The 14,745-nt window shown below is 35.0% G+C and overlaps 1 protein-coding gene across 3 annotated transcripts in view; it reads right to left on the reverse strand.

Annotated features, from left to right (window-relative positions):
- Positions 1 to 1,386: 1,386 nt before the first annotated feature.
- The window catches only part of WWP1 (WW domain containing E3 ubiquitin protein ligase 1), a 62,446-nt gene continuing 49,087 nt past the window's right edge, over positions 1,387 to 14,745 (reverse strand). For all 3 annotated transcript variants that reach the window (XM_050323462.1, XM_050323454.1, XM_050323471.1), the window contains 8 exons: positions 12,721 to 12,880; positions 9,933 to 10,066; positions 9,698 to 9,838; positions 8,297 to 8,417; positions 6,832 to 6,936; positions 5,193 to 5,289; positions 4,796 to 4,868; positions 1,387 to 3,581 (listed from right to left, as the gene is read on the reverse strand). In XM_050323462.1, coding sequence (XP_050179419.1) covers positions 3,482 to 3,581; positions 4,796 to 4,868; positions 5,193 to 5,289; positions 6,832 to 6,936; positions 8,297 to 8,417; positions 9,698 to 9,838; positions 9,933 to 10,066; positions 12,721 to 12,880 — 931 coding nt within the window. In that variant the 3' untranslated portion in view covers positions 1,387 to 3,481. The remainder of the gene's footprint in view (positions 3,582 to 4,795; positions 4,869 to 5,192; positions 5,290 to 6,831; positions 6,937 to 8,296; positions 8,418 to 9,697; positions 9,839 to 9,932; positions 10,067 to 12,720; positions 12,881 to 14,745) is intronic.

Below are 14,745 nucleotides of genomic sequence, written 5' to 3' on the forward strand. Positions count from 1 at the left end.
CAAAAAACCCAACCCCCCCACCACCACCACTAGGGAGCATCAAAGAAAATTTATGAGTTATATCAGAGTGATCTGTGAAATATGACTACTTACTTTTATATTTAAAGGCTGTGAATTCTGATGATTTTGTGACTGTAAATGCTTGCTGGGTACACATAATTTCCCCTACACTGTGACAACAGGAAGAATACACACTCCCACTACATTAGAAAGGAACTGCTATGTGGAAGCTTATGGACTTCTGTTTGTAAAGATAAAATTTTCTACTTGGTCTGCTACCATTTTAGAAGGAATTTTCACCAGAAAGTAACCTAAGTTACATATCCAGCATAGAAAGCATTTACAGACTTTCCAAACAGTATATTCTGATTACCCAATAGAAAAAGAGGGCCAAATAATGAAAATATGGTAGGCAATCAATTACATGTGGTGTTGTCAGTAGAACAATCTAGATCAAATTGACTATTAATACCTAATGGTTGTTTACTAGGAAAGGGTATTTCAATCTATAGGAGGAAGATGAAGAAAAGCATTGTTGCTAGGACTAATAAACTAAGCCTGGTCTAAGTCAGTAGTAAAAATTAACAGCTGAGAGAGAATCTGGGGCTTTAATTCTAGCCTTAGATTATTACACTAGTTAAAACGGGGTTTGTCCACTAGAGTAATTAAGTAATTTATAGTTTTTTTTTTTATTAGTATTTCCTATTACGATTTTCTATTATAAATATTTCTAGTATTTTCTATTGGTAGAGCATCCAAATGAAGTCTTCCGTGTGTCAATGTCTCAGGATTAATGATGTGTTTAAGAGAATTTTCTACATTCATATACTACAAAAACATTTGCCATACACAGATTTGCCTCCAGTAGCTCTGTGGCACAGGCACCTTACTTAGGTAGGAGGAAGGATATCCAGGTACTGAGTAACAACTGAGCGTGTAGTGAAAAGCAGCTCAGATGCAGGAAGAAAGGAACCAACTAAACCCACGAACTACACAGCTGCTTCTTTTAAGTAGTGTTACCTCAATGGTTCCCTTGTCTGAGCTCCAGCCTTTGCTGTCTTCTCTCTGTTCAGTCTTACTCACTCCCCCCCAAGTAGAGGCGAATTATGGGGAATTCAAATGGGAAAAGAAAATATTACAATGCAGTATTACTGAAATTCCCTGAAAGCCTAAGTTACCTGTACACACATGCACACGAGTATATTAGTTGTGCTTTTTTTCCTACAGAGCCATCTTTCAGTCAGTCCCTTGGTACCAATTCACAGATCATATACATGTACAGGAGGCTGCTGGGTTTGTTTTTTCTTGCTTACTAACCCTTACCCACAGGAAAAACTACTGCAGTTATGAGACAGCTAAAGTTATCGAAACAATAAAGCAACTACATTCTTGGGATGTGCTGTCTTTATTATTATTATTTTGTTCAGTTACTCACAGATTCACAAAATTCAGCAGTTGGTAGAGGGCCATTAAGTCATTCATTAGTGCAGATTCATGAAGTTTAACTGTGACATTTAGCCTTCCTCATTGTCTTTGAGGCAAGTCACACACTCTTCTGGTGCCTGGCCTTTGACTTTTTTTTTTTTTTTAAACTTCCTCTATTCTAACAAGCGTAAGTAATAATTAAAGTGGACTTGCACTTGAAATTAATTTAGTGCTACATGAAAGTGGTTTTGTAGAAGATATTTGGTGGTGTATGAAAAATCCTCAAGGTGGTTGAAATTCTCTAAGCTCTTACAGAAAAGTTCATGTAAAACAGCAGTCTGTTGGGCCCATTGCACTACCAGTATGACCAGAGCTATGCACAGATTAACAGCTCCACTGTAAGCTGTGCATACTGAATACAAAGCCTTGAGTCAATCCAATATGTAGAAAAATAAAATTTTGGCAGAATTCAGTTGCTGTATTGGAAAGATACATGAACAGATACAGCTGTTTTTTCACATGTACACTTTTAACAGTGCAATATGATATGTTACACAAGTGTGTTTAATCATACTCTAAAATCATTTTCATGTGTGTACAAAATTCTGTATAATTTAAATGTAATGGAATTTACAGTTAATATTTAAAGCATAATACAAACAGTGATTTCAAACATGTTTTTACTCTATAATAAGGAAGCACAGTTTGCTAAAAGTAGCATTTAATATAATTCCCATGAATAAGGTGTTAAATTTTAATATTTTTTTTTAAACACATCTTTGCAGTTCAGCAAATGCCCTCAATGCCAATAAAACTAATTTTAAAATGCTTTTATATTACTGTGCACTTAGGACAATCTTGGCCTACGTAAAAGAATGACAGGTTTTAGACATACTTAATTCAAGTACATCTAAATTTCTGTAAGAACTTTAGAAGATGAGAGCATTTAATACTAAATAATATTTTTATCTGTGCAAAGCTTAAGTAACTTTCATTTTATTTGGGTTTACTAGATCCAGTAACTGAAACTGAACATGAACACAGAAAGCAGCAAAATTCACATTACCTTTTGTATACCTTTTGTATACCCTTATAGCTCAGTTTACATTAATATAACTCTACAAAGTTACAAAAAGGACATCATGGATTAAAAAGGGAAACAAAAACAGGAAAAAAAAAAAAAAAAAGAAAAAAGAAACCTGCAAGACACCAGACCAGGAAGAGAATGGGTAATATTTTCTCTTTTATTATTATTTTTTCTTTGAAGATTACCTAACATCCTCGTGGTAAGAACCCAAGGTACTATGTAAACAAATCTCAATGCTGCTCAAATGAATTAAAATACTCTGTTCAGCTCTTTCAATAAGTCAGAACAGTGGCACCAACTCCTTTCAACATTAAATCACATTCATCTAATTGTACATGACTCTTGTGCAAGTAGTAAAGGCTTTATTCATGACCTTGGCTACATCAGTAGAGAGGGATATATCAGCTATTTACGTATTAAAAAAAATTAAACTGACAGAAGAACAAATTCTGTCATCTCAAATACCAGCAGCATCTTTCTATATATTTAGGATACGTTTGGCCTAAGCCTTTAACACCTTTTAGAATAGCCATGCAATAAAACAAACTTGGAGATGTTTCTTAAGAGAACACTGAGCAGTTTAAACATTTTTCTGAATGATAAAGCCAAGATAAAGCAAATCGAGGCCCTTTTAAATGGCTGCAACTTTTCATACACTTAAAGCTCTATAAAACTAGAGCCCATTAGTATATATATTTATATTTTTTATATATATATTTTAAATAAGTCTCTTGTCTGCTTTCAAAATTTATGGAGGGGCTTTTCTGGTCTTTTGGGAGGGCAATAAATAAAAGTAGAAAAGGCTGAACTGTTTTGCATATATTTGTGGAAGAACGGAGAACAATTAAACTTTTAGAGTTCCAGAAAGATCACTGTACAGAACAAAAAGCTTATATACAATTAAGTGTGCAATTTTAGTTGGCTGGGCCTTTTATTATGCAAGATATCCATTTTGACTAGAAGCTGCTTCTACTCTTGACCAAATCCCTCTGTTTCTTCAATGGCAAAAAGCAACTTCTCTTTTAGTTGTTCATAGCTTTTATACGGTGGCAAATCCAAACGATTAAAACTGAACAGAAAAAAACACAAAATTTTGTTAAATTTATCTAAATCCCATGTAGAGTTCTACAGACCTCAACTGCTATAGTAGAAGTTATAAATGTTCTGATCTAACAATTAGAAACAAAGAAATAGCAATCAGCACAATCTCACTGCCTTAACATTTCTACAAGCAGTAAATACTTAAAGAAATAAAAGACTGTTACCAGATAAAAACCAGAACCTTTGAAAACTGAAGACAGCCCAAGATACAGAGAACTATAATACTTAGCAAAAAATAAAATATAAACATAATACTTAGAAAACCCCTATAATACTTAGAAAATGAAAAGGAAATTTTCAGCATGAAGTTTAATATAATCCTAGTTTGATGCACCTCCAAATTTCAACAACAGTATGAACAAGCTGAACTTGGCTCCCTCCTACACATGCCTAGATATATGTTTTTCTCCCTAAACTTTACCCTAAAAGGCTTCTGCCAAAACTGTTTCGTTCCATGTCTTCCCTAAAATTATCAAAGATGAAGAGAGATGTTTAACTCCTGCAAACATCACCTAAAAAAAAATCTAGTGGAGAAAATGTAAAATGGAGGATACCCTGAAGTAGTTTAAAAGTATGACAAATATTATTGTCACAAGTTGCCAAAGGAAAGTGTGTCCATTTTGCATACAGGATATGTGAGAAACTGATCTGTGTACCTGTTGGCACCAGTTTGGGACAGAAATGCCAAGCCAATATTGGCCCATCTGAAGCCTAGGTGGGAAAAAGTATCAGCATTCTTGGCTAAGCATCCTTGTTTTGAACATTTGCTGTGATTTCTTTCACACTACTTCTTCTCATGACTGTACATTTTATCTTTTATAATATTACTGCATAATAACTGTATCTAATAACTGTATGTGTCTAATACTAACATGACTTGTTTAGGTATTTAATATTCTCTAGTATAAAGAATTAGGGAAACATTTCTCAGTCCTATGCATGAAGGATGTTCTCATACTTTTGATAGATCTGATGATACTGACAAACTGTGTTCAGCCCAGTAGCAAAATTTAAGAATAGGGCAACCAGAAAAGTTTTCAATACTGGCATGTCAGGGCAATGAAATGAAGCTGAAGATGGAGACAGAAAACTGTTTCAAATTAGATTTCATTTGACTTGGTCAATGCAAGACCAGAAGAGAGAACCACTAAAGGCACAGGAAGTGTACATGTAAAAACTCACCAAGTGTGACTTCTTGGTAACCAGGTTTCCTTACCAACTTTTTCAATGCAGAATTTCTGAGGACCATTACTTCCTAGAAAAGAAGATTTCAAAAGTGCAATCTGTTCTTTTTAAGTAGGACACGAGATATATACATGACATAAGACAAAACTCAGATACATCAGATAGAGCTTATTAGGTGCTACTCATCGTTACAAAAGTATGGACCTGCTTTTCATAGAAGTGAGCCAATTTCCAAAAATTTTATAAATATATTCATAGGATTTCTGATATAAAAAGCCCTTCCAGATCCCAGGTGATAAACCTGAAGTTCCTGTTATCTGTACGATTGCAGGATTGTTCATTTGCAAATGAAACAGTTACAGTATAACAACAGTTTTGGTCACCTTTTACTTACCCATTAGTTCAGCAAATCCACCCAGTGGTAATCTGCAAGTGCCAGTGACAAACTGCAGAAGTCGCATGCGAACCTCATTGTCTGTTTCTTTTACAAACTAGGCACAGAAATTCAAATTACTTAATAAAAATCTTTAGCACAGCTGGAGAAAAACAAAAACCCCACAAGATGGTTGAAAAAGTGTAGTTCCATTTAAAAATACACCAACTTGGCAATAGTTTGCATTTCTTGTTTTTAGCAAAATTTGTTGGAGAGAGAAGACAGTGATTTCAGATTATATGCACTGTCAAGAGTGTCAACTGTTAAAACGTGAAGCCTGGGAACAGCAAAAAAAAAAGACTCCTTATCTGTTTTATTCTACACTAAAATATAAATTATTCCAATGTTTTATATGAAGGCTACTGCCATTTTGGTTAAACACAGCACTAGCCTAACCACAGGCTCTGGGTATTTCAAGACTGAAGTATTCCATGCATCTGGAAGTCTCAGAGAAAACCCATCCATAACAGCTGCATCACTTTGTACAGGAATTCACTGGGAAGGGGAGAGGAAGAAAAGAGAGGGGACACAGAGAACACGTCAGTAAGAGAGGGGGCATTGATACACCTAGAATTTTGACTCAGAAAAACTTATATATAAATGTTGATATCATATCCAAGTTACTTAAACTTCTGGTTAAGATTCCTTCAATATCAAGAATCTTTAAGAGATATATCAGATCTTACAATATAAATAAGCTAGGAAATAACTGATTTGCATAATTTTCCTATAGAAAGTTAGTCAAAAGCATCTCTAAATGGTGATTTATCACAAGATAGAAACTGTTGGGCTCTGACTTCTCTTCAGGAAACTATATAGAAACTGTGAGCCTGAATAGCATTTTGGAGTGCTTTTCCTTAGCCAACTTCATTAAAATGTGTTATATTTGGACAGTGCTAGACCAAAATAGTTAATATGACAATAATCATAAATAATATGTGGCATTTTAGATCATCAAATCATAGAATGGTTTTGGTTGGAAGGGATCTTAAAGGTCATCCAGTTCCAAACCCCCTGCCATGGGCAGGGACACCTTCCACTAGACCAAGCTGCTGAGAGCTCCTTTCAGCTTGACCTTGAACACTTGCAGGAATGGGGTATCCACAGCTTCTCTGGACAACCTGTTCCAGTGCCTCACCGGGCTCACAGCAAAGAAATTCCTCTTAATATCTAAATCTACCCTCTTAAAGTTTGAATCCACTGTCCCTTGCCCTGTCACTACATGCTCTTTTAAAAAGTCCTTTTCTATCTTTCTTATAGGCTCCCTTCATGTAGTAGAAGGTGAATATGTACAGGTCAACTATAAATAAGAACATTTAGAAGACAGATCACTGCTAAGAGTACAAAAAATTGTATTATCAATAAGGACAAGATACAGAAAAAATACTCATGACCCAGCATCCAAACGTAATGTATGTATCTATCTGCCATTTCTCACCCTAAAGTATGCTCCCTAAAGACCAATAATCCTCCTTTCCCTCTCTGAAAAGAAAAAAGAAAGGAAGCAGTAAGAACCTTCATTTAGATGGCATCCCTCCACTCCACATGTCATTTGTGTTACAGAACAAAACGAAGTCAGAAATTTTACTGATCAACACACCTGCCAGAACCATATGATCTGCTTGCTATTCCTTGTGTAATGACGATAAACAGTGTTCCTCTGCCAGTCTGCTAAATCAACTTCTTGCATACCACAGAGCATAACCTAGAAGGGAGAATGATTACGTCACATTAAACACATAAATTAAGAGGATTTTCTATCTTGTATGAGACATGGTAGCAAAAATGGAAGTTCTTGCTCTGAGAAAAGGACAGGTAATTTTTTCATTTTACTCCAGTTAGGTTTTTCTTTATCCTAAGTTTACAGAACGCCTCCAGATTTGTTTATGTATTTAAGTGGTCTGAAAGACTGAATACCAGAAACTTGGTATCTTCCAACTAATAATTCAATAATAAAAGATATTACCTTTCCCATAAAAGTAATTTTTATATTAAAGAGGATATTCCCCTCTCATTAAAACTTTGTCTCATATTCCAAGATGATGATGATTACATTGCTGCTATTACTAATAAAGATAAAACACACTGCAAAGTATTCATTACAAGAGGTAATGAAAGCTGAAAGTTCTAAAGGCAAAGCCTCCTACAAAACTGAACACTGAACGAGATTGATCAAAGTAGTTTCTCAGAAAAAGCCTCCCTTTTAACTTGGGAAGATTTCAGAAGACTGCTCATTATATACAGGGAACCTTGGCAGGTCTCACAGAAATCATCATCATCATCACAGCTAGGCTTCGCGAACAAAGATTTGAGAAGGGCTCTACCCACGCTTGCTACAAGCGCGCTGATGGCTAAAAAGGCCAATGCGAGATAGACAAGTCCAGTTGCAGAAGGCACAGCAGAAAAGACTCCCCAGGTGATACAGACGAGACGCGATTCTTTCTGCACTGTCTTTTCTCCTCGAGAGTGATCCTGCGTGTGTTCTCAAAAGCAGCAGCAGCATTATAGATGGTGTGTCTCCATCTCACAGAAATAAATGAGTATAGAACTACAGAGCCTTTTGTCTGTGCTCCAAATCACAGCCCCAAGAGTGAACATAGGCCAGGCTGATTGCTAAGTAAACACGGTGCATGCAAGTAATTCCTGTTATCAGCCCTAGGGTTACATCCTGAGGATCTGCAAATTTCAGTTTCAAACCTTGTTGGTTCCTTTATTTTTCTGTCCTTATACATAAGAATCCTAGAACCTATCCTAGACTCTGCGTGTGATACTAAGGGATCATTACACACCAGAATCAACTTCTCTGTCGTCTTTTACGTGGTGATTCTACCACAGAGGGAAAAGTTTTCTGTGACTAACAGATCCATCAGTGATCCTACAAAACACTGATTCAGTAATAATGGCTTTTCATCACGATTTAATCCCAATGCTCCTATTAAGTTTTCCATGTTCCAGAAGCTACCAAATGCAGCACGCGCAGGAGAGATTCAAGCTGACCTATCAGTTTAATCACTGCATATGTATTACCTCTACGTAAGGTAACAACGTTGAACAGAAAACCTCACCTCCAGTTCCTTTTCATCAAAATAGTGTAGCCACTGGAGAGGAACTACTTCATTAAAACCATCAAGAAAAGCTTTGGTTTGTTCTCTAACTCCCCGAGAAAATCGCCACTCTGCCATTAGCCTGGGATGGAACAAAATCAAAGGTGAATTAAACATCAATCAGCATTCAAGGTGAAGTTCAGACATGTATGATTGTGTGTGTGTTCCCATGAGGCAACACTACCTCAGATTTTACTTCTTACACTGTATGATTCCATTAACTATGAAGAACCTAGCATACTAATATTATCATAAATCTCCAAACTCGGACAACAATGAAAGTAGCAAGATGTACTCAGATTACCATTCCAGTTTAAAAAAAAAAAAAAAAAAAAAAAAATTAACCTTTCATTAATTCAACAGCCTTTTCATTAAAATAATGCTACTTGGGTATTATGACTTTGTTATGAAAAATAATTTGATTTAGCTTAAAGAATGCATAATCCTACTATTTCAATGGTAGAAAAGAAAAATTTCCACAGATTTTCAAATATTCTCTTACAAAAAACACAATGTAAGCAGAGAATAGCAAGAAATACTGTTGCTTGTAATACTTAAAACAATCATTGCCCAATACTTCTAGCATAAGACTATTTCCAGCTTCAACAAACAGAAGTAATTTTCTGTTCTGACTAACTCTGAGATTTGGAGGAAGAGGTAATGTGTTCAAAGTTTCAACTAAAATGATCAAGCCATTTGAATAATAATAATAATTAAAAAAAATACAAGAAATATATATACCAACTATTTCTCTGAGAAACTAAAGACTGCTAATTTAAGTGGAAACTTTATAAGCAGCACTGGACATACACTGAATCACAGAAATGGATCTGTGTACATCTGCTTTTGAGATCACTGAGGAGATGGATCAGAAACACAGGTTCCAAAAAAGACAATGATAAAATTAGGAAATAAGCAGGAAAGAGCAGAAGAAAGAGTTAAAAAAATTAGTTTAAGTCACACCATGTTATACACCATTCTGAATTTCAGTTGCCACACTGACAGCAAAGTTCTGAACAATTTTAGAATCTTCTGTCAAATACATGCCTTTCCCTCCACCTGGATTTGCTACCTGCAGTTACCAAAAACAGGCTTGCTTATTTTCAGTTCGACCTTTCCTCTCCTACATCTAACAGCATAACAGGTCATCTTCTCTCCACATGGTCTCTTTATGTACCAACAGATCATATGTATCAGGATAGCAACATGTACCAAAATACTGTTTCAATAACAGTCACAACAATTACATAGTAACATGGGAATAAAAAAAACCAAAACAACACAAAATACCAAAAGCAACACTGTGTCAAAAAAGATTAGAGCAACATGGAACACTTTTTTTCAGCATCTACATCTTCCTACCCAATATATTCTTCTTTGTTCTCCTCTGTTACCAAGATATTTGAACCTCCTGATTTCAGCTCATGTGAGGTTACTTTTCCTAAGAGCTCCATATCGACACAAAAGTACATTTCCAAGTTACACTCTTCGATGTTATTATCCCTGGTTTAAAAAAAAAAAAAAAAAAGGCAATAAATTTTATATAAACAAAAAAATCCATAAAATATCAGAGACACACAAAAAATGAACTACAAACCTTATCCAAATTAGGGAGTTGTAAAATTCTGTGTCAATAGATTCTAGGTCCTTAATTGTAAGTTTTTTGCTCAGCATTCGTTTGTAGAAAGGCAGAGAAAAACCAGTGTCAATAAATTTCCCATGAAACAATGCCTGTTGAACAGAAAAAGTCTGTTTAGCTTTTGTTGAACTTTTATTGAAATGTTTCTGGACTTGAAGTCTTTTTTTCCTTTCTCCTTCAAATAATAAAAAGCACCAAATAGCAGTAGCAGTTTGGTATTTAAAAAGTACAGACCATTTCAGTATGTGGGAAGTAAAAAAAATATTGACAAAATATATCCAAGCATATGTTATTACAATTTGGAAATTCTTTGATTAAAAAAAAACCCTTCCCATAAAAGGATTTCATCCTTTCTTCACTTTATTATGTGAATAAGCACAATTGCCAAGTGTTATTTAATCCTTCCTGATCATAATATTTGATTCTACTTGGTACTACTGCCATTTTTTACTATATACATACATCCAGCAAAATCATCCTTTACAGAATGCTACTGCAGCTTGTAAGAAAGAGCTTGGGGAATCACATTTTTTAGAGGTGAGTAACAGAACTGAGAAATTAGGTTCTCCATGAAACTGAAAAAAAAAAAAATCCCAAAACATGGTCACACTTGTCTCACCACACATGCACATAAGTGTAAGCTAATTTCTACTCCTGAAGCACAGTGCTACACACACACACACACAGTGTTAACCTCTACACTGACTCAGTGCATCTGAGAGCTAATGGAACACAGCTATCATCCTAAACATAGGCCGTGGATGGCATTCATTGTTCCTCTTCCTCACAGCAGAAATTCTATGAGCAGAAGAGTCAATTAACAGCCCATTTCCTCCAGGCTCCATCTTTTTTCCTCATCTTCTTATTTCCCCCCTAAGGTGTACTCTAGCATGCATTTTCTTCTGCTTTAGGAGAACTTAAAGAGGGTCTCTAGGAGGTCTTTATTTGTTTGTTTATTTATCTATTTATTCATTTTTAAGCTAGTCTCTGCTTCTTAGGATAGAGTGAGCTGATAGAATCTGAAAAATTCAATGTCAAATGCAGTATCTAGGCATATGATTTTCTGCTTTTTGTAAAAGTAAGCTCTTAAAATCATCTCATTTAATATGTATGGTATTCTTACAGCAAAATACAAAAGGTGCCTCAGCCATCTTCATTTAACAGGTTTTTGTTACAGAGTAAGATGTGTATTATTTATGTTTAATCCTGTTTCAGTTGAAAATCTCTGTGGTGACTTCAGTACTTAAAACTAAAAGAAGTTACAACTATTTTAGAACTGCGAGAAGGTCAGAAACTGCAACTGCACCTAAAAAGCCTATCTAGACTCCTTAAAATGATTCCCAGTTACATTATTACCTGAGCTATTTTGAGCCACTAGAGGGTATCCCAGGAAGCACTGCAGAAAGTACCATCTAGAACAAACCATGAATGCGCTCAAACCTTGCAACAGACCACATTAGGCACTATTGCACAGCTCTCTCTCTTGCTCAGCTGAGAGAATTCAAAATGCAAACACATAAATACTTCAGGAAATAAAATGTTGTCTTTTAATTAATCAATTAGTTTACTTAAGTTCTCTACTATGATCTGTATTGTTATGAAATAGTTTTCCTAAAGTTAACATTTCAAGTATGGATTTATTTTATGCCCAAGATCAAAAATCACCACCTAAAGGAAACAAAATTTGGCTCTAGCACCCAACTGCCTGTATCACATCTTCCTGCTAAATGGCATTCTAACTTGCTGAGGGTTCTGAAAGTAAGAAAAAAGTTACGGCCTATTGCAAGCATTAACCCAAGGAGATAAATTGTCATGACAGAACAGAAATGGTGAACTTAGCCATAAAATTCTTGGAATCAGAGGTGTTACTGTCAAAACTGAATAAATATCTGAGAAAGCATCTATAAGAAATCCAAAACCAAGAAACAGCCCAAACCTAAATTATTTTGTCTGATAATATTTTTTCATTTATGTTACACTTGGCTTATATTTATTCCAATTTCATACAAAAACTCTGAACAAACAGAAGACAACAGTCTCTTCACTATGAAAATGCACTTTTATCTACTCTTTGGTTTCACTATTCACCATGTTCAGGGATGTTGCTGAGGACTACCTGTAGACATGATGATTATGTGGAAAGATGACTGTATCACTACATGGAAAGAAAGAAAGAAATGTGGCAGAACAGGAGTCACTATAGAAAACCAACACAGTGATACCAGAAGAAGTGACACAACATGCCTCCCCAGCTTCTAGTTTATGAGACATCGGATGGAAGAGAATCAGCTCCCTAACAGCTTCTCCAAGGTATTTGACTTTTGTTTCCAAGCATGTACATTTAAATAAAGGCTCAGTGTACTCCTCATTCTAACTAATTTTTTCAAATACAGTAAGGTATACCAAGTCTAACTGAGGAGCCTTTTTCACAAAATACTAGTCACATTTTTCAGAGCATCAGTATTCAGACACTCAATCAAACAGCAGTTTGCATGAAGCACACACATCCAATTGATGAAAATAAAATATTATATTGAATGCCATATTAACTTTTATCACTCTCCCAGGAAATATAAATGTGTAAGAGACTTAACTCTCAGGGAATATTTTGGCTCAATAACCTTATATGCCTTTAATCTTCCATTTCTATTAGATTAAAATAACCTTTAATAACTGTAAAAACAAATACTGTTCAGGAATAAATGTATAGCTACAGCAAATATAAAACCTTAAAAATCTAACCTACCATGGCAATAAAGCGCCCAATGAAACAGAAATATGAAAGATGGTCAGGATTGATTGTTGATGCTGGATTTATCTGCAGGCAATAGTTGCTCTTGCCAGCATATTCAAATAGGCAGTACATAGGGTTCAGTACTTCATGGGAAAGCAAGAAAAACCATTCTCTAAGGAAAAAAAAACATGTATACACATAAAAACCATCAAATACAGATGTTTATCACCATTCCCCTTAGGTAACTAGCAAAACGGTCAAAATATATGCAAACTTTGAAAAATAATATAAACAGTGTTGCATTAGAATCACAGAATAATATGTAGTATTATATACTTCTTAAATATAAAAAATTCATTATCAAGAACAATAATGTTAGTCATGGTTTTCAAAGTTTAGAAATGATAGTTAAGACTGTCACCTTGAACACACCCTCAGAGCACAGGTTTTAGATGCCTATTAGTTACACTTTTTCTCACAGTCCTCGCCTCAACCAGTACACAGCATTTATCCTCCTCATGACTGCTTTACTATCTACAACTCAAATCTTTATTCAAAAAAATCACAAATTATTCCAAGCTTATTATAAACAACTTAGATCAAACAAAAGAAAACAAATAAGCTTAAACCTCAGTACACCTTATTTGCTTTCCCAATCTGACACTGACTTACTGTGGTTGACAAATTACTATGCATTAGTTAAGCCTACAGAACACAACAGTGTGAAAATATCTTTGTTGAGATTAAACAAATACATGTTATTTATCACTTTAAGAGTTTCCAGCTCAGCTAATCTGAAATAATACCAGAATCTGGTATTTAGTGTTCAGATAGGTGATTTTTATAATATTTGTTGCTTTATAATATTTATACATAATCAGAGATCTCAGAAGCAGTCATATATTCTCGGGAACTTTTGTATCAGGCACCAAGTGTTCAGTACTAAACAGCCAGGCTTAGAGAAAACCTATAAAAAAAGCTAAAAGTCTATCCTATAATAACTGCAGGGACTGAATTCCATTCTAACTACCTTTCAGCTGTCACATTTAAGAGGCATCTTTTCTACCTCCGTATTTACTCGAGATCAGGGAATAGAAATGAGGTTCGCTGGCATGTTTCTCCTAACAGTTCTGTGAACTCAAGTCATGGATCATGATTCGCTATGATACACTTCCAACTCAAAGGCCATGAAGAAAGAGTAAACAGAGAAAGGCAGCCAGGATATGATAACCCTAACAGGGTTCTGTGTATCTTTTAATAAGTATAAGAATGTTGTACATCATTCTATGCAAGTTTTATACTGAGACGATTACATTAACTCTATATAAAAGTATCAAATTTAATAGGCATTTGAATTAGAACAAAGATAACAAGGGAGGAATTAAATAAATCATTCATCAACAAGAAGTTTGTAGAAGCGAAGAATTATTCACATCAACAGCTAAAACTTGCCACAAGACATAGTGTCAGATTGGTCCTGCTAAATGCAAGGTAAAGTCTGGAGGGAACACTGAGTTTAGCCTGCTGTGAGACAGCTGATAAATTGGGACTTCAGCTTTTTATATTTGCATTAATGCAGTAGTAGTCAGTACAAGAGCTTTTACTCAGTGTCTTTTAAAAATTCTCAGCTCAAGTCATAATGAGATCCTTGCTGTTTCTCAGTATCACATACAAAATCTTGGGCAAGACTTAATTAACTATGAAACTATACTACTTATGTATTTGCTATTTATCTATTTATTCTGCAACTTTCTGTGACTAATACACTTCAGTTAAATTATTCTAACATCACTTCTTTGGAATACTCGGTTTATATGGAACAGACTACTTAACTGTCCTGGTTCCCAACAGGGACACCAACCAAACAAAACTCATGTAAAGCAAAAATTGAATTCCTCCCTGCAGTCACTTCCCAAAAGCCTATCACATACTGTAATTCAGAAGTATAACACCTCACATATCCAAAGAAGCTCAACCTTCAGAGGCAAACTTCCCTATTTATAAATACTATATATTTTCACTGAATTTCATTTTAAC

This window comes from Myiozetetes cayanensis, unplaced genomic scaffold (assembly GCF_022539395.1).
Source record: "Myiozetetes cayanensis isolate MyiCay16 unplaced genomic scaffold, myiCay2020 scf1, whole genome shotgun sequence".
Classification (NCBI taxonomy): Eukaryota; Metazoa; Chordata; class Aves; order Passeriformes; family Tyrannidae; genus Myiozetetes; species Myiozetetes cayanensis.